The 20,274-nt window shown below is 37.3% G+C and overlaps 1 protein-coding gene across 1 annotated transcript in view; it reads left to right on the forward strand.

The window, feature by feature from the left end:
- LOC103514692 (Ca(2+)/calmodulin-responsive adenylate cyclase-like) overlaps window positions 1-20,274 on the forward strand; it is a gene marked incomplete at its 5' end in the record, with an annotated part of 77,991 nt that overhangs the window by 34,859 nt on the left and 22,858 nt on the right. The window contains 7 exons of the mRNA XM_026827591.1: window positions 640-786; window positions 13,102-13,233; window positions 14,060-14,328; window positions 15,179-15,419; window positions 18,208-18,369; window positions 19,264-19,323; window positions 19,443-19,727. Of these exons, the coding sequence (XP_026683392.1) occupies window positions 640-786; window positions 13,102-13,233; window positions 14,060-14,328; window positions 15,179-15,419; window positions 18,208-18,369; window positions 19,264-19,323; window positions 19,443-19,727 (1,296 nt within the window). The remainder of the gene's footprint in view (window positions 1-639; window positions 787-13,101; window positions 13,234-14,059; window positions 14,329-15,178; window positions 15,420-18,207; window positions 18,370-19,263; window positions 19,324-19,442; window positions 19,728-20,274) is intronic.

Genomic DNA, 20,274 nt, shown 5'->3' on the forward strand with positions numbered 1-20,274 from the left:
CGGTAGGACACTTTGTGATAGGGTTAGGTAGCGCTCAAAGAGAAATTTGATGTATTTTGTTCAAACAGTCACACAAAAAAGAACAGGTAAGGACAATTATTTATTTCCAAAGAGGAAGGCAAAGGTTTTAGGATAGGGTTAGGTAGTGCACGAAAAGAAATTTGAAGATCTGTAATTTGTTCAAACAGTCACACAAAGAAGAACAGGTGAGAGAGAACTTTTATTTATTTCCAAAGAGGAAGGCAAAGGTTTTAGGCTCGGTAGGACACTTTAGGATAGGGTTAGGTAGCGCGCAGAGAGAAATTTGAAAATCTGTAAGAATAACAAATAAGATTTTTTTTCCAAAGAGGGAGAGTAATGTTTTAAATAAGGAAGGTTAGGTTTAGGTAGAGTGCTAAAAAAGAAATAAATAACATGTTTCATTGGGTTTCTTTTGTATGTTATTTTAAGAAGTTTCTTTTATTAACAAAACAACAAATTACACGTATAATATTAATAATAAAATACCCGTATAAGGGCACCAAAATCCCTCTTTAATTGATTAATAAATGAAAGTCTTTTCGTTTTAAAGACAATGCATATCTAGGACTCAAAATTTTAGTTCTAGCTCCTCAATCTTTTTTTTTTTCCTGATTCCAGTACTCAAATGACCCGGACTACACGTTCACGAGCTGTCTCGCCTGTTCTCTCTTACTACTAGTCTTCATAGGAGTGCTACAAGCTGTCATTTTACCTCGGACTATTATCCTGCTAATACTCTTCCTGACTGCTTTTGTATGGATAGCGGTAAGTTAATTTGGTTCTAAGGATTAACAGGGTAATTAAGCAAGCAACCCCATCCGTAATTCCGTGCGTAACTCACTATTGAGGCTTGAATCCTCGGGTTCAATTCCCGGTAAAGTCACAAATTTTATTTTCAACTCTGTATGTCTTTGAATTATCGCTACAGTTCAAGTTTTTTTTTTTTTTTTTTTTTTTTTTTTTTTTTCTAACACTATAATAACATGAGAATGTAAACCCACTGTTTGCTCTTAACCAAGAACAAACAGTAACCAAGACCCAAGCAAACAAATTGAACTAAAAGTGAACAATAAAATAGAAATTAAAACTGAGAAAAAGAATAATCAAAAGCAGAAGAATAAATAGACACTGAATAAAATGAAAGAGAATTCATTTTCTTTTTTTTTCTTAAAAAAGGCCTAATGCCAAAAGTAGAAGTTGAAGATACGAAATGAAGGAAGAACCAAAGCTAAAGATAGATGATCACTAATTGTATTTAACTGTACACATGTGTTTCTAAAGGCTATACATACATCTCTTTTTCTGAGGGCAAAAATGCTATATCTGTCCCTAAAGTCGCCTTTGTAATTCACATTGGGAAAGGATTAGACTTGAAGGTATTTTGGGGTCAGGATGGAAGGGTTAGGGGTTGGGATATTGGATAAGCTGGGAGGGTTAGGGGTTACCATAAGGTGGGAGGGTTAGGGGTTTGGATAAGGTGGGAGGGTTAGGCATGTGCCTGACCCACAATTCACCCAATGACGTAAGGTGAGGCTTAGCAAGAAGAAAAGCTAATGAGACTTTGATTCAATTAGAAACAGACTTCCTTTTTCCTTTGAGATTTTTTCTCCTGTTTCTAATAAAGGAATTAGATTTTCTTTTCTTTCTTAGTTGGAGTGATCAAAGTTAAAAGATATAGTGTATTGATAGATTCTGACGTGACTTTGTGAAGATTCATCTTGAAAAGAAGAACACAAATAGCTTTTACTCTTCACAGTTGGGGTTTTTTTTATTGTTTATTTATACAGACATGTTTCACCATTGCTGGCATCATCAGTGTAAAAAATTGCACGTAAGAATCTGGTCAATTTGTTCCTTTTTTGAAGCTTTTTTCTTTTTCTCATGTGCAATTTTTTACACTGATGATGCCAGCAATGGTGAAACATGTCTGTATAAATAAACAATAAAAAACCCCTCCCCTGTGAAGAGTCGAATGAGATTTTCTTTTCTTTCTTAGTTGGAGTGATCAAAGTTAAAAGATATAGATAATCGTACTCGATACAGCAATATTAAGTGTGTATAAGTAAAAGAAATTGTAAGAAGTAACACTTAAAAAAAAGAAGAAATTGGGGCGTGCCCTAATTATTATTTGATTTTTATGTAGGTAGTACGTAGTAGGTACACCAGGTAATTCTTTCGTTTGTTTTATAATAATTCCTTTGCAAGTAAATACCGCAAACTTGGAGCTGAATCCTCTTTGTCTACAATTTTAGCGAAATAGATAAAGTTTTTAAATTAAAAAAGAGTGAAGTTCTATTGAATGAAATATACCTATCTCTTTATCCAAGACCTAAGTAATATGATTTTTGAGAAGAGAAGAGAGAAAAAAAAAAGGAGAGAGAGAGAAATTGGAGAAAAAGATGGTTTACTTAAAAATATCAATTTGAAGATTGATGTGTCCGTGCCCGTAATGTATTCCACTATTCCTACCTCGATCAAACCCTTGGAAAACAATTTGTCTGCTAAATCTCTCTTCTCCACTTCTCTCTCTATTGACAGACTGTCTGATAACAACACCTATCCATCTTATTTCCCGCTTTTCTTCCGTGTGAAAAATCAGAAAAAAAACTCGAAAACCGGCGGTAAACACATTACAACGAATTCAAAATGGCGCCCATTAGACGAGTGTGCGAGCGCAAAATGTTTAGCGTCTCTATTTGTCTAAGTGAAAATTTACATTTTTATGACAAAAAAGTGTACTGTGTGCAAAAGAGAGAATGAGGAAGTCAGAAGGATGAAAATGGGGAGGGAGAGAAAGAGAACAAGGAAGTTTAGGGATGAAAAAAGGGAGGGAGAGGGGCAAAATTGGGAAGGAAGGAAAGGAGAGAGAACAAGGAAGTATGAGGGATGAAAATAGGGAGGTAAAGAAACCACGGTAGCTTTCCCGTAATCTCATAATGTATTACCTCAACAGCAAGATCTAGGTGCAGATTTTTTCCGAACTTCTCTTCCTTCAACATCGTCATTTTCAAATTGCTGACACCCTAAACCTAACCTTATTTTCAGACTAATTTTACCGCAAGAGAAGAATATTACGAAAGTCTTTCTTGGAAAACGTCGCGTCTTGGGTCGGCTTGGCTGTATAATTTTCTATTTTATAGTTTCTGTTTAATAAACAAATAAATTAATAATGAGTGATTTTATAAAGCAGATATTGTAAAATAGAAAGGACGATGTTAAACCGAGGGAACGGCCTCGATATTTTAAGAGGAAATATTTGTGTCTTCTAATGAACAGAACATGAAATAATGAACTGATGTCTACCTCGCATAAGTCCCACTAAAGAGCTGAGAATGAAAATTTGTTTCATACCATCATACTTACTTACATAGTTCTAAGAAATCTAAATCTAAGGTGAAAATGTTTCTTTTCTTTCAGGACTAAAACTCGAAAACCGGCGTAAACACATTATAACGAATTCAAAATGGCGCCCATTAGACGAGTGTGCGAGCGCAAAATGTTCAGCGTCTCTATTTGTCTAAGTGAAAATTTACATTTTTATGACAAAAAAGTGTACTGTGTGCAAAAGAGAGAATGAGGAAGTCAGAAGGATGAAAATAAGGGAGAGAGAGAAAGAGAACAAGGAAGTGTTAGGAATGAAAAAAGGGAGGGAGAGGGACAAAATTGGGAAGAAAGGAAGGGAGAGAGAACAAGGAAGTATGAGGGATGAAAATCGGGAGATAAAGAAACCACGGTAGCTTTCCCGTAATCTCATAATGTATTACCTCAACAGCAGAATCTGGGTGCAGATTTTTTCCGAACTTCTCTTCCTTCTCTTTCTTGTAATGTGTATTGTTAATCATGAAGTCTTTGTATTATTTACTAGATCTGCCTTGACATTTGGCTTTTTAATCTCAAATGCAATGGCTTATATTGAAGTCAGCCTTTCTTTAACCAATTTGAAGGATTTTAAATCAAAGACTTCATGATTCTCTAGTAATCTGTAATACGTAGTGTGTAGTTTTGCATGTATTCCCTCCCTTGCCCCTTCAATAGTTCCCTCCCACCCTAATAAAATGTTTTATTTTTGCTTCTTATTTTTAGTTTTTTAAAAGCAAAAAAAGCAACAACAAAAAATTGAACAAGTTTTGTGCCGTTCAGTGGTGCACGTATGTGTGCTTCTCTGTTAAAAGGAACATTGTCTTTTTTTCTGCTCCCCCCTCTCTTGTATTTTTCAAACTTTTCTCTCTGTTCTCTGGTGATCGTTTCTTGTTTGTGATGTCCGAGAATGCCAACTACTCTATGTGTTCCTTTCGTCTACTGTGAAGGTGATGTTTGGTCTCATGGCCTTTCTGTACCTATTTATTTTTAGTATTACTTTTAGCATAGGGAACCTATAATAGTGGTCTGGGGGAAAATAAAGTCATACATAGTGTTAATGTTATACCCACATTTGCAAAATTGTCCTGGCTGAATTCCTTTGTTTCTTTTTCGTTAAAAAATGATTTTTATGAAGAACATTCATATTAACTTCGATCTCATTATTGTAAATTTTACTGAAATAGTTCATTACTCGTTCAAAAAAATTCGGAATGGTTAAATTTTTTAGTCAGTGAAGAAAATAAAGTGGGTGCTTGTTTCTTTATAAAATCGCCATGAAGCGTTCCAAGAGAATCACTAGGATTTCTGACTCCAAGTCCATGTCCAGACATAGTAGTTCCTCATCCAGTAGAGAGAACCAAATGAAAACTACAATAGATACACGCACTCAGAGATCCCAATACTTGACATGTACATTCAAATCTGACCAGAACCTACGCGTTGGCAGAACAGCCAAACAGAAACTGAAAGATGGCAAAGATTTCGATGGAGATGAAAAGCTAGGCGTCTACCATGAAAAGTATTTGAGTAAGAAGATTATGGCATTCCATTGGGGAGAGGCTGATACAAGAATGCCAGAGAAGTCAGATCTGTTTGAGATGATCTGCTTTCGGATTAAGAATAACGTCTGTCCTGATATGATAGTGAGGATAAACGATCACAAAGTAGAGTGTCATTCCATCGTTCTCCTATGCTACATGGATCTTCCTGATGATATAAGAAGTCGAAGGGAAGTTATCCTCAATGAGAAGAGAATCTCATATGAGACATTTGAAGATATTTATCAGTGGATGTTGACCGACCCTGAGAAGGCAAGGTAGAGTGTCATTCCATCGTTCTCCTATGCTACATGGATCTTCCTGATGAAATAAGAACTCGAAGGGAAGTTATCCTCAATGAGAAGAGAATCTCATATGAGACATTTGAAGATATTTATCAGTGGATGTTGACCGACCCTGAGAAGTCCCATCTGAAACTATCACGAGAGAATGTCCTACAATTACTAGAGGCTGCGAAATATCTTGGTGTCCAAGAATTAGAACACCAATGCTGGGCGTTCATCAACAGTGCAGAGATCTTCAGTGAAGCCACAGCATTCTTCTTGTATCTGAATGCTAAAAAGAATCCGGATCAGGAATCCCGTGAGCCCATCATGCAACTCATGCTGCCTAGGATACAGAAGTTCTTCTTGATTCTTGTTAGTTCCAGGAATTGGATTGAACTGGACGTGCATGATGTATGCGCTCTGTTGTGTTCCAACTATACTCGAGTGAGATGTGAGTTGGAGATATTCATGAGTGCAGTGCGATGGCTTCAGGCAGAGTGGAACTCTAGGAAGCAACATGTGGTACAAGTGATGCAATGCGTCCGGTTTGGTCTGATGTCTCCGTTCCATTTGGTAGAAATCCGTCAGTCTGCCGAGTTTCATGAGATCACCTCAGTACCAGGGGTTCAGAAGTTGATTACCGAAGGCATGGATGTTGCTACAGTCAAATCCACTCATGCTTTGCTGGCCAATAATATGGAGGCTGGAGGTGAACCTGGGTAAGTAACTACCCTGTATCATTATATTACATATTACAGTAGAACCTCGATTATTTCAGCCTCCATTATTTCAACTCTCTGTTATTTCAACCCCAAAATCCGTTCAAAATATTGTATTTATTACCCATTTTTGTTCTTTTGTATCCAAATTTTGCCCTTTTTTCATTGTTTTATACGGAATTTCAATTATTTCAACTACCCTCGGTCCCAATGAGTTAAAATAATCGAGGTTCTACTGCACATTGAAATGGGCGGTGTTTTCTGACGAAATTCCTGTGTGCGGAGTCCAGTTAGTAGGACTATTGTACCCATCCTGTATCATGGTTATGGTTCGGTTTGAAACATACTCTATGGAGTCCGTGGCCGAGTGGGTATCACACTAGGTTTGCACGCCGGAGGTCCCGGGTTCGATATCCAGCGGGTTTGAAGTTTTGGAGTTTTTTTGGAGTTCGGAGTGCATTCAGCCTCGTGAGGACAATTGAGTCTCTACGTTAATCGAGTTGCGACCAATGGTGGCATTACTAGTGTAGAAAGATGAGTGAAATATGGGATTGGGAATTGATTTGCAAAGAAGGCACTGAGGTATGAAACGTACTGTGTAATAGAGATACTCTTAAGTCATGATATACGAGAGACCGTAACCTACATATATTACCTACAAGGCTCTACGTCCCCAAAGATATTAAAGGATAAATTTGTAAGGTAAGTCAAGTTAGTCAACCTATTGATATAATAGAGAGATCAATTCTGTAATGAAAAGCCAATGAATCCCATGATACATAAATACTTAATGGGTCCGACCCAATGAATCCCATGATACATTAATACATAATGTATGAGACTTCAGGGAATAAAATTACTGGTAATTTGGATAATGGATATAGTAACCTATGACCTATCCATTGAGAGAGTAAGCCAACGATATGACGTCAAAATAAATTCGCTGGCAGGTGGGGTAGATCCAAGCAGTGACGAGAAGACCACTGACATTGTATCAAACAGTGTTTGGTCCTTCAATCCCAATAATAAACAATGGACACAAGAACCAAATATGACCTATCCGAGGAAAATATTCAGCTTCGTCTCATGTCTGGATAAAATCTACGCTATTGGTGGACAGGATTGCAAAACCCTTCTGTCATCTGTTGAATGTTATGATCCTGTGGCACATACCTGGGAAGATGTGGCTCCTCTCAAGATAGCACGCATGGGTATGGCTGTGGCGGAGATTAATGATAAGATCTGGATAGCAGGCGGATATACTGGAGATAAGATGAATCCAGTCACTGACAAGGTGGAATGCTATGACCCTCGCACCAACACGTGGACCACTCTGGCAACTAAGCTTCGCTACCCGAGATACTTGGCAACACTGGTCAGTGTGAATAACGAGAAGCTGTACATTATAGGAGGTGCTAGTCAGACGGACGCTACCAATACACAGAAGATGTACAGTGTGAGTGACCTTGATGTGTTTGTATCTAATGAGAAGGAGTGGAAGTTTGTCACGGAACTGGTTGTCCCTCGCCACGCCCACTCAGCTAGTGTCCTCAGCTCTCAGATCTTAATCATAGGAGGCGTCACTACTGTGTATAAGAGAACACTCAAGAGTGTTGAGTGCTGGTGTTTTGATAGGCAAGCTTGGATCAAGGGTGTTTCAGGATTACCGGCAACCATCCTGGGACATAGTTCTGTCGCTTTACCTCTCAAGTCAAATTGATATGTTCCTCTGGAGAAATTTAATACAATTTTCACCATTTTCTATTCGTTTAGAATTTGTTGTTTAATTTTCGAGTCCTGAACTAGGCCAAGTATAGCTTTTAAAAGTAGTAAATATCTTGTCAAATTTTGTTTTAAGCTAGGCTCGGAATGTAAGGTCCGTGGTTTTGTAATGTCCTTGATACTATGATCTGATCCTGCTGAATCATCCAAGGCCAAGTATAGCTTTTAAAAGTAGTAGATATCTTGCCAAATTTTGTTTTAAGCTAGGCTCGGAATGTAAGGTCCGTGGTTTTGTAATGTCCTTGATACTATGATCTGATCCTGCTGAATCATCCATCAAGCAACCCAACAGCTTGATTCTGCATTCGTATATTAATAAATTAGTTACGTACTCAATAGAATCGCACATTGTATAGGTACTCCACACTGCACAACACAACCACATGCATGACATCCTGAAAGCATGATACTGTGCTACTAAGGAAGACATATTTAAGTTCTAGTAGACACTAAATATTTTATTGAGTAAATATGTTGATTTTATTAATACTTAGTTTCCTTTTCTTGATTTTTGAAACTCATTTTGTTTTTTGAGCTTTTTTTAATATTTTTGATATATTTTACCATTTGTCGAAAAGCTTTAGTCCCAAAAGGGTTGTACTAATTTTTACGCCTTTGCTGAATAAAAGAGTTCTTGTGCGTTGGGTCAGAACGTGATGATTTCTCTCCCAAAATTGTCCTAAAAAAGTAAAAAGTCTCATTATACAGAATGGAAGCAACATTGCGGGTAGTTGATTTCCGGATATGTGACCAACTGGGCAATTGCAAGCTGCTGGCTTTTTGAGGGCCACTCAGGCTTGGTGAGGTTGATGTGAGAAGGCTGGTAGCTTGTCCCCGAATGGAGATTTAGCAGTTATAGCACTAAAAAATCCTAATAAGCTTATCCATGTAGGTAGCTCTCACAATGTGTTTCTAGTATCTAGCTCATAGCTTTAGTTAAATGCAGACAAGGTTGTAGCTGTAGCAGCCATTTATCCACTCTAGTAATGGGAAATAGAGAGAAAATGCAAAGAATAATGATAATATCAACGGATTAGAGCAAAGAGGATAAGGAGATAATTATGTTAAGAGCAATGGAAATTAGATGAATAAATGGCAACGATGTTAAGCTACCTGGAAAAGAAACAAAATTAAGAAGTTAATATAGAAAAAGGTTGGGACGTAGAGAGAAAAGGAGACTGACGAAAATAAAGAAAAGCTCGAGTGGGTTTTTTCATCAAATAGAAGACAATTTTGCAACATGGCTACCTGGAAAAGAAGCAAAATTAAGAAGGTAAATATAGAAAAAAGATTGGGACGTAGAGAGAAAAGGAGACTGACGAAAATAAAGAAAAGCTCGAGTGGGTTTTTTCATCAAATAGAAGACAATTTTGCAACATCTCAACCGAAGTAGGTGAGTTGAAGCCAGGCCCTTACTTGGGAAAACCTGAGACCGTGTTCAGGCAAAGTAGTAAGGTCAGTTTCCAAAACTCCACCTGTGAGCCATTTTATCAAAGAACCGTGGTAGTTATGGACTGAGCTAGTTATTATATGCACAGCTAAAGTTTTAGACGAGGAGGACTCAGTTCAAAGTACATCGTGTTTGTGATGGAATGACCAAAGGTACGAGTATAAAAATTATAAATATGTAGTACAAGACTTCTTAAACATAAAAGGTTCTCCGTTTGACTAGTATTTCAGTAAACTGTAGAAGTCAGAGAAAGAGCTACGGTTTCTAGATAGGTCCCATTCTGATAGGTGTGAAACAAGAATCAGGTTTTAATTCGGAGAGAAATGGACCGAAAACGAACCCATAACGAACCGAATGACAACCGTATACGTGTTAAACGAGCCTTAGAATGGACCTTCACAAAGGTACCGAGTCTTCAATCAAGTATTAAAAAATTTGGTTTATTCACTTTTTCCTCATTATACCTTCGTCAAAAAGGTTGAGCACGTCAAATTTCTTCTTGGATGACATCTTGACAGCTGTGTTAGAGTGTCCTGTTTTTCTCGGCCCTGGTGGCTGACTTTTAAATCAAGAATTGCACAAAAACCTCATCTTTAGAGACCTCAGAGCTTACATGCGAGAATAATGGTGAAAGCAGCTTTTTAGCTTTTCTCTCGCTACGTATTCGCATGTCATTCATTTGGGCTTACGTCAAAATCTTTTCATAGGTTTCGCTTTTTCTATTAGGTGCATTAGAGTTTTATCAATCATAGTAGAAAATAATTGAAATGGGAGGGGTTTTTTTATACGTTTATCTAGGAACGAAGTTAGGTTATCACCTTATGGACCTTTTGTCTTTTAGGTCAAAACGTGAGCAGTAGAGCACAAGGTTTACTTTTATAGATTCTTTTGTCTACTTCGTGTCTTAAATAAGGCCACTTAGAAAGGTAAGAATAGAAAGAAACAAGGCCTCTTGAGGAAGAAGAAGTAGAAAAAAAGTAGGACGGTAAAAGGAGGGCCTTTATTGAACTATCGGAATTTTAAAAGTATCAAGAATTCAAGACAGAAGCTATAAGGATACTTGAAACTAATAGAATAGAATATACCTACCTTATTTATACTGCCAGCATAGTAGTAGTATACCAGTAGACCAAAGAGGGAGGGCTTCCATACTTTCATAGTCTTAACGGAGCAAAATGGGAGAGAGCAATGAGACATAGTCAAGTTCTGAAGATGTATTACCTATAACTTACCTATGTATCTACATACGAGTACATAAGTAAGGAATACAGATATTTCATTTCTTTTCGGATATACTTTTTGCTTATTACTTTTCTAAACTTTTTTTTAGGAGAAAAAAATCCACAAAAGAGCATTTTTCTGCTTTTTGACAAAGCTCGTTGCATTTTTTCCTATGCAAATAGTTTTCTTTTTCCCAGTAAAAAAAAAAAAAAAAAAATACCTCTAACCAAACCAGAGTAAACCCTTTTGGCATACATACATTTCCACAGTTTTTATTTACTTGTTTTTGATTGATTTTCTTAATAGTATTAACTACTATCATCATTTTACCTTTAAAATATTTTGTCTAAAATCTGTTCCTACCCCTATAAAAAATTTAAAAATTTAGTAGATAACTTTTCCCTTATACCTTTTAAAGTATCCCCTTTAAATAAAGTATCTTTTATTGTTTCCTCGAAATACACCATCTTTTAATTTTTCCCTTTAAATACACCATGTTTTAATTTTCCTTTAAAAGTATTCCCTTCACCCTATTATTTCGTTTCCTTTGAAAAAACCGTTTTCGTGTGGACGACGCAAAACAACCCTCTGTGTGGTTTGGACCTTTTCCAGCCTGTCCTGTTCAATTCGTTACACGTTAGGAGCGCTCTGGGTGCGGCACACAAGCGTAAATTATCATTCAAAAATGTGTCTAATGTCGTTGTGCAGCTCCTCCACTCGATCAAATACTCCATGGAGGTTCCGTTTTCCAATATGGCCGCCGTGCAGGAACACAAACCCCAGTCCCGGAAGGTAAGACAAATCCGGCCCGCGTGGGACCAAGTTTTTTCGCCATGTGCATTTTGAAATTTTGCTGTTTTGTTACTTTGTTTTATTATATGGTCACCGACTTTGTCTATTTGATAATTTTGATGTATATTTCAGTAATAATTATGTACTTACTTACTTAGTAATAGTAGCTTTTTTGGTAGACCAATTTGATAATTTGGATTTGTATTTCAGTAGCACTTGATAACAGTAAGTAGTTTTTTTTTGCTTGGTAGTTTATCATTTTTTAATTGACTCGGTATTTTAAATTGAATGACTCTAGTATTATGATCATTATGAAAGGTATGTATTACAATAATGGGCCTTCTTCCTGGAAGCTTCGCAAGGAAACTTTACCTAAATTATTCCTTTGAGTCTGGATAGTTTTGTAGATGCACTTTTTTTCTGAAAACTTCATAAAAGAAGTGGAACTTTTCTCCTACGGAACGGAAAGCACTTTGTTCTTTGTCAAAGTTTGTAACTTAACTTCTACAAGGAACTATAAGATTAATTTCCTTAATTAAAGCATTGTGTAGATATTATAAGTAAGCAAGTAAGCTAGTACATTTGTAATAATTAACTAATTATATAGTGCCTACTCCTGTACCAAATGAAAACTGAGATTTTCTGTACGGAGACTGACAGTTTTAAATGCAGCTGTCTATACAGTTTTAAATGTAGCTAAATTGTTCTGTAATTGTGCAGTTTCCTTGACTTTTCTAATTACGAAGAAGTCAATTAAGATATCTAATCTACATACCTTCACAAATTCACCGAGTCTTAAGGGTTCTACTTTTATTTTTACTTGTTTATTTCTATTAATTTTATTTATATTCTTATTTATTTGCTTTTTCAATGTCATAAATACTTAGTGCTCGTGGTATTATCATTTTGATTTCAGGACGCGGTAAGTTGCATGCTCGGACAGGTTGTACGACCCGATATTCGCTAGTTGTACCTAAATATTGTAGTAGATATTGTGACATATGCTGCACCAAAATGTATCTTTAATTCCTTCATGTATGCTTATTTCCTTATTCCTTCGGATCCATGAATGCTTATTTCCTTATTCCTTTGAAGCCGTGAATGCTTATTTCCTTGTTCTTTTGGGCCCATTTTCTTTTTCCTTTTGAACACATGTTTGTATGCTCATCTCCTTATATCTTTGGACCCATGTATGCTTATTTCCTTATTCCTTTGGGTCAGTCTATGCTTATTTCCTTAGTCCTTGGGACCCGTGTATGCTTATTTCCTTTTGAACCGTATATGTATGCTTATTTCTTTTCGAACTACATTATCAGACACATTTCCTTCTATATTTTGGAATTTATCTCCTCCCATATTCTACGAGTATATCTATGAAGACTTATCAAAGGTTCTTCTACGCTTATCAAAGGGTCTTTGGGTCCTTATATGAAAGGGTCTTCTGCTCCTCTTATCTCCCTTCTAGACCCCTTTCAAAATCTTCCCATACCTTAACAGCTTCCATATTGGAATGAAAACAGTTTCCATATCGGAATAAAATCCCAACCTTTTTACTAGTAGTGGATTCAATTACATCTGGCATGATACCGTAGATTACCCCGCTACCTACAAGAATATTGGTGTTATCCTAACATCTTCGTCCCATATGAGAAAATAAATGAAGTATTTCCCGCCACGTAAAGGTACCAGGTGTATCTAAAGCTATTACACATTTACTAGTAAATCTTACATCATGTACCTAGATTTCTTAGGTAGGAGGCTTGAGATAATTTTGAAGCAGACATTAATAGTAGTCAAATAGTTAAACCCATATACAGGTACATTCTTCTCGAGTATTTTCTTTCGCCACTAATAATTCGAGCCTTAGTTTTCTCTCACTTTCCATCAATATCGTTCTACGGAGATTCATAAAGTCATGTGTCTTGTTACAGGTTGTCCTGATGCTACTGTTGGCTGTGCGACTCAAATGGATCTTATGGGACATATCGCAGAGTTGTGTTCTAAGACTGGCTATCACTGTGTTTACTATTGTACTAGTCTATACCGTGGCACAAGTTAATGTGGTAAGTAAACAATGACTACTTGAAACCTTCTTAGGTCAGACCACTGAAAAATGTGCTTTGGCCTTGGAAAGTAGAGTAGTAGTCCTATTCTCGGGAAAGGGGAACTGTAACAACAGAGGTCTTGTCGTCCCTAATTCGAACAGAAAAGGAGAGAAAACCAGCCGTTACAAGAACGAACCTTATCTGTTTAGGATAAAGTCTTCCCCGGGTGGGAATCGTATCCGCGACCTAACGCTGACAAGGCATGCTTAAAAATCTTTGAGCTTTAAATAGTACAGGGTTAGGTAGCTTAAAAAAGCCTTTCACTTCTCTGGTTGTCCCCATGTTTCAGTTCAGGGCCTATACTGCCTATAGCCTATAGGGTTAGGTAGCGTGCAAAAAAAAAAAAAAAAAAAAAAAAAAGAAAACTGACCTTCTTAGGTCAGACCACTGAAAGATGTGCTTTGGCCTTGGAAAGTAGAGTAGTAGTCCTATTCTCGGGAAGGGGGAACTGTAACAACAGAGGTCTTGTCGTCCCTAATTCGAACAGAAAAGGAGAGAAAACCAGCCGTTACAAGAACGAACCTTATCTGTTTAGGATAAAGTCTTCCCTGGGCAGGAATCGTATCCGCGACCTAACGCTGAGAAGACAAGGCATGCTCAAAAATCTTTGAGCTTTAAATAGTACAGGGTTAGGTAGCTTAAAAAAACCTTTCACTTTCACTTCTCTGGTTGTCCCCATGTTTCAGTTCAGGGCCTATACTGCCTATAGGGTTAGGTAGCGTGCAAAAAAAAAAAGAAAAGAAAAGAAAAGACTTTCACTTTAGTTGTCCTCATGATGTTTCAGTTCACTTGTCGTGAGGACGTTCCGTGCCTGGTTCCCACCAACACCACTCACACCATCATCTGGAGTTCCACCAACATCGATCACCGGGCCTGTCCTCTCCCCCAGTACATCATCCTGTCGTGCTGTCTAGGCTATTTGGCCGTAGCTCTGTTCCTACGGCTCAAGATAGTCATCAAGATTGGTCTCCTAAGCTTCATGTCGGTGGTGTATATTCTACTAATAGAACTGTCCCATCGGACCCTGTTTACGTGCTATGATAACAAAGTTCAGTAAGTATCCGATTTTACGTTACCCGTATTACCAACCTCAGTGGTGGACTTCGGATCTGGAGGCTGGTAATTCGAATCCAAGTCAAGTCATAAAATTTAGCGTAGTGCATTAAGCAGGGAACGACATTTGTGACAACCATTTACGCTTAACACAATTAAAATTCATAATTCGAGTCCAAGTCAAGTCATAAAATTTAGCGTAGTGCATTAAGCAGGGAACGACATTTGTGACAACCATTTATGCTTAACACAATTAGTAATTCGAGTCCAAGTCAAGTCATAAAATTTAGCGTAGTGCATTAAGCAGGGAACGACATTTGTGACAACCATTTACGCTTAACACAATTAAAATTCCTTTAAAATCTCTTTTTACGTTACCCGTATTGCTTTGGTTTGCTTTGAAGAAATATTCGCTTTCCATAATCGGATCTGGAGGTTGGTAATTCGAGTCCAAGTCAAGTCATGAAATTTAGCGTAGTGCATTAAGCAGGGAACGACATTTGTGACAACCATTTATGCTTAACACAATTAAAATTCCTTTAAAATCTCTTTTTACGTTACCCGTATTGCTTTGGTTTGCTTTGAAGAAATATTCGCTTTCCATATAATTTCTAATAGTTAGAACGGACCTTCCCAAAGTTATTGAGTCTTCCGATCAAGGGATTTCAACAAAGTTGTTCATTCTTCGATCAAGTGTGGCTTCGATTCTGAAATCTGAAGCTCGTGGGGCCATAGGGGATTGTACCAATAATTGCTGTAATATTTTATTTAAATTATTTTAGAGAAAACGCATTTTGATTACATTTTTATCTAGTTGTATTTCTCTTATACTTGTTTCTCTCGTCATCAGGTCTGTGATTCCATTGCACATCACAAGTGTGGTGTATGTGCTCATGTTCCTAGTGGCTGTCATTATACACGGTCGTCAAGTAGAGTGGACAGGTCGGCTAGATTTCCTATGGCAAGTGCAAGCGTGTGAGGAGAAGAAAGAAATGGATGCTCTCCAGCACAGCAACAAGAGGATCCTGTTCAATCTGCTTCCGTCTCATGTGGCCATGCATTTCCTGGATAATCAGTTCCGAAGTAATATGGTATGTATGTTATTCTGATCACACCAAGCTCAAAGTGGCTGAGGTGTAAGACAACATTGTTGCTTAAGGGAAATCTATACGAATCGGGATCCCCTCGGTAGGACACTCTTTCCCTCGGTAGGACACTCCCTGCCCTCGGTAGGACACTCCCTGCCTTCAGTAGGACACTCTCTGCTAATCAAAATCAAAAGTTCGAAATAGCTGTCCTGGGATGCTCTTACCCGCTATCTATACGAATCGGGATCCCGTCGGTAGGACACTCCCTGCCTTCGATAGGACACTCCCTGCCCTCGGTAGGACACTCCCTACCTTCGGTAGGACACTCTCTACCTTCGGTAGGACACTCTCCGCTAATCAAAATCAAAAGTTCGAAATAGCTGTCCTGGGATGCTCTTACCCATACCAGTTTATAGTACGGCATATCACATAATATGAATGTAATTGAGGATCATATCTTTGTTCCTGCCTCGGTGGTGTAGTGATCAAGATGCTTCCCTAGTAAACAGGAGGACGTGGGTTCAATTCCTGCCTAGGTATGGGTAGGAGGAGGACTATAAAAATTAATGTTCAGTGAGATTGTCAATTCAGCCAGGTTGAGAGATTAAGACTAAGAAATCATTGAGACTTATTCTTAGGCTTGGGCTGGTTAGGTAGTTATATTCCCTAGGTATTTCAGGTATCTATTTTTACTATTTATTATTCTTAGCTGTTGGATATTGCTGCGCTCAGAACCTTGCGTAGATATTTGGAGCTGCTTCTAATATTGTTTTATTTGCTGATTTTGCTCCCTGCTGGCAATAGAGCAAATTTAGAATTACTTGAACTTTAAACTAATACAGTTGTTGTAATATAATTTTGTTAATTTTTTAGAACCTTTATTGGATTGTTGACGAATTTATTGTACTCTATGTATTTTGGGTAATTTTCTCCCTAGGAAAACAGCAAATGAGCGGAGATCTAATATTGTTTTAGACATTCCCTTTCAATGTTTGATCTCTACGAGTACATAAACAAAACCAATAATCAAATTTGAAACCACATAAATATCCCCAAACTTACTTAATCTATTAGTGGATTACTCCAACCCTTTCCAATCCATCTATCCTCAATTTTTGTATTTTTCGTATTAACTCAATTGATTATGATTATCCTTCCACATCCCTTGACATGCTCCTCCATGCTATATTTCAGAACAATAGTGGCTGTACAGTTGTCAATAACAATCTAAACTTGGCCAAGGTAATCATTAACCCTCTCCATACTAGCGTGACCATTACCTCCCCTTAATCCTGTAGTAGGCAGGATAAGGGCTAAAGTAGAGATCTTCCCTTCCACTCCTGTAGTAGAAAGGATAGGGGCTAATGTAGAGAAGCTCAATTTAGATATTCAAAACATCAGATGAAGTATCCGAAAGGAACCCAACAATTGGTTGTCAAGTCTAATTTATTATCTCCAAATTAACCATATTGACCAAAATCTTCAAAATGTTGGATTTCTCTATTGGATCGCCTGATGTTTGTTTTTAATTTCGTAGTGCTTTGCGTTTCTGTAGTCAAAACGAACAGATAGGTTCCTTTTTTCTTGATGACTCAATTTAGATACTCAACACATCAGATGAAGTATCCGAAAGGAACCCAACAATTGGTTTTCAAGTCTAATTTATTATCTCCAAATTAACCATATTGACCAAAATCCTAAAAATGTTGGATTTCTCTTTTGGATCGCCTGATGTTTGTTTTTAATTTCGTAGTGCTTTGCGTTTCTGTAGTCAAAACGAACAGATAGGTTCCTTTTTTCTTGATGACCATCAGGATTTTTCTCCGGAAGATCGCTAACTCTGAATTGTGTTCAACCTATCGTTCGTTTTGACCACAGAACCTAGAACCAGTGTGATCTAGCACATCTGGAACAAACATTTAGTACCTATTTTGATTGTTGAACTAGTATTGTAGTAAATCCATGATAATGTATATCTAGCTACATTTTATTATTAAGAAGTTATTTCCATATTTTTCCATTTCATAACTCACCTATCGACTCATTTTACTTGCTTTCAAGTAGCTGTAAAACAAAACTAAACTAAACAAAATGTACAAATCAACACAATTCATATGCACATCCATGACAATCATTACTCATTACAACATTTCTTTTTCAAAAATCCTAGTTTCTCTTCATTCTCTGTCCTTTCTAATTTTAGTTTTTGAGTTTTCCAAATGTTTGATTCGGTTTTGTTTGCTGTGTGTCACGGACAATTGGTGAGTCACATCATCAATTAAATTTATTGAAAAATACTTTTAATTACCTCATCTAATACGTAGCTATTATTAAAACGAAATATGTAAACGTAATCAAATTGTAAAAATATATGCTATTACTTAATTGATTACATATGACATAAGTTTTATATGGTAATTCACATTATCTTGAAATTTGTACATATTTTATGGTTAATTGAAAATTAACTTGACATGGGGAACAATTAACATGATTGTACACTAGCTAAAAGTGATTTCGATCATTTAAAGCAAGCTTTGGACACATTTGAACTAAAAAAATCAAGACATTTTACAAGCTTTTCACACATTTACAAAAACTTTTCACACTTGACCGTAAAAAAAAGACTTTTATGTAGCAAGCTTTTGCCACCTTTACGAACACTTTTCCCAACCGCCTCCGCCTCTTAGAACGCTAATCCGCTAATGTTGTGCGATCCTGTTCTTTTTCTCTCTGCTTTTGTTTCTTGCTTGGCACGGCGCCTACCCATTTCATTTCCCCTCAATCTCAGAACACTTTGTCCCAGGATCTCTACCACCAGAGCTACTCCAAGGTGGGCGTGGTATTCGCGAGCATCACCAACTATCATGAGTTCTACATGGAGCTGGATGGGAACAACCAGGGCGTCGAGTGCTTGCGATTGCTCAACGAGATCATCGCTGATTTTGACGAGGTAAGTTGGATCTTTTAATTTTAACATTTTTAACAACTAGTTTATTTAGAGTTCACTAACCCGAGGTGAGTTCTGGCCTTGAAAGTTATGTTTTTTTTTACGTCTCGTGTAACGATGATGATTTTATGGGGAATTGGAAATTGAGAAAAATATAGTTAGATTAACAAAATAATCGTGCCAAGATGTCCTCCAATGTCAAGCAATCAAGAGTCAATGTAAAATAGGTGATAATTTTATTGAGAATTAGAAATTGAGAAAAATATAGTTAGATTAACAAAATAATCGTGCCAAGATGTCCTCCAATGTCAAGCAATCAAGAGTCAATGTAAGGTGAGTTCTGACCTTGAAAGTTATGTTTTACGTCTCGTGTAACGATGATAATTTTATGGGGAATTAGAAATTGAGAAAAATATAGTTAGATTAACAAAATAATCGTGCCAAGATGTCCTCCAATGTCAAGCAATCAAGAGTCAATGTAATGATAATTTTATGGGGAATTAGAAATTTAGAAAAATATAGTTAGATTAACAAAATAATCGTGCCAAGATGTCCTCCAATGTCAAGCAATCAAGAGTCAATGTAAAATAGCAAAGTTATACCGTACTTTATTACAAGCAGCTGAACCAGCTTACCTTTTTTCTTGCCAATATACAACATGAATTAGATAATAATTTAATTAAGTCACGAAAGAAATCACTTGTCAATTTTTTGATGTCGTAGGGCTAACGAAACTTGATAATTTTTCAGCTCCTAGGGAACAAGCAGCTGAACCAGTTCGCCTTTTTTCTTGCCAATATACAACATGAATTAGATAGTAATTTAATTAAGTCACGAAAGAAATCACTTGTCAATTTTTTGATATCGTAGGGCTAACGAAACTTGATAATTTTTCAGCTCCTAGGGGAGGATCGATTCCGTGCCATAGACAAGATCAAGACAGTGGGATCCACCTACATGGCCGCTGTGGGACTCATGCCAGACTATCGTATTCTAGATGAAGACGAAACCTCGCCTGGTGCTTACCAGATCGATTCCGTGCCATAGACAAGATCAAAACTGTGGGATCCACCTACATGGCCGCTGTGGGACTCATGCCAGACTATCGTATTCTAGATGAAGACGAAACCTCGCCTGGTGCTTACCTTAGCACTCTGGTAGAGTTTGTGTTTGCTATGAGAGACAAACTGATTGTGATCAATGAGAACTCGTACAATAACTTCATGCTACGAGTCGGTATCAATATTGGGCCAGTGGTGGCGGGAGTGATAGGGGCTCGCAAGCCTCAGTATGACATCTGGGGCAATACCGTCAATGTGGCCAGTCGCATGGACTCTACGGGTCTGCCTAATCATACACAAGTAAGTAGGAAAAAAATCATACACAAGTAGGTTGCTGTTTTAAGCTGTGTCCACACATAGTCGGCGGCCGTCGATCGATGTCGACTGAAACCGTTCATACGGCCTGGGCAACATAGATTCACCTCGTCGATCAACGGCCCTTCACTACGTGTGGACGCAGCTTATCAATTTAAAAATAAAAACACTCCTATATTTAACTTTAAACAATATTTTAGATTGGGCATCAGATTCATTTCGGGTCGTATGCTACCGACTGCGCCAAGTTTGATTTTTTTTATTATTATCTTTTTTTATGCGTGTTATACACACTATATGTTAAGAAATTAAACTACTGAGAGGGCTAGTCACGGCCTGTTTAATTTTGACACTGAAGTGGGACGGATGAATTCTCGACTGTCAACTCTACACACTACATCTTTTCTTTGCTTCTAGCATCCTTCTTACTGATGTGTTTCCTATCTATAAATTTCAGTGAGTTTGTGTCGTTGTAAAGTCAAAGTGAATGATGATATGATCTTACTACTTACTTACTTACTGCCAGGGCCAT

This window comes from Diaphorina citri, unplaced genomic scaffold (genome assembly GCF_000475195.1).
Source record: "Diaphorina citri unplaced genomic scaffold, Diaci psyllid genome assembly version 1.1 scaffold1203, whole genome shotgun sequence".
NCBI classification, from domain to species: domain Eukaryota; kingdom Metazoa; phylum Arthropoda; class Insecta; order Hemiptera; family Psyllidae; genus Diaphorina; species Diaphorina citri.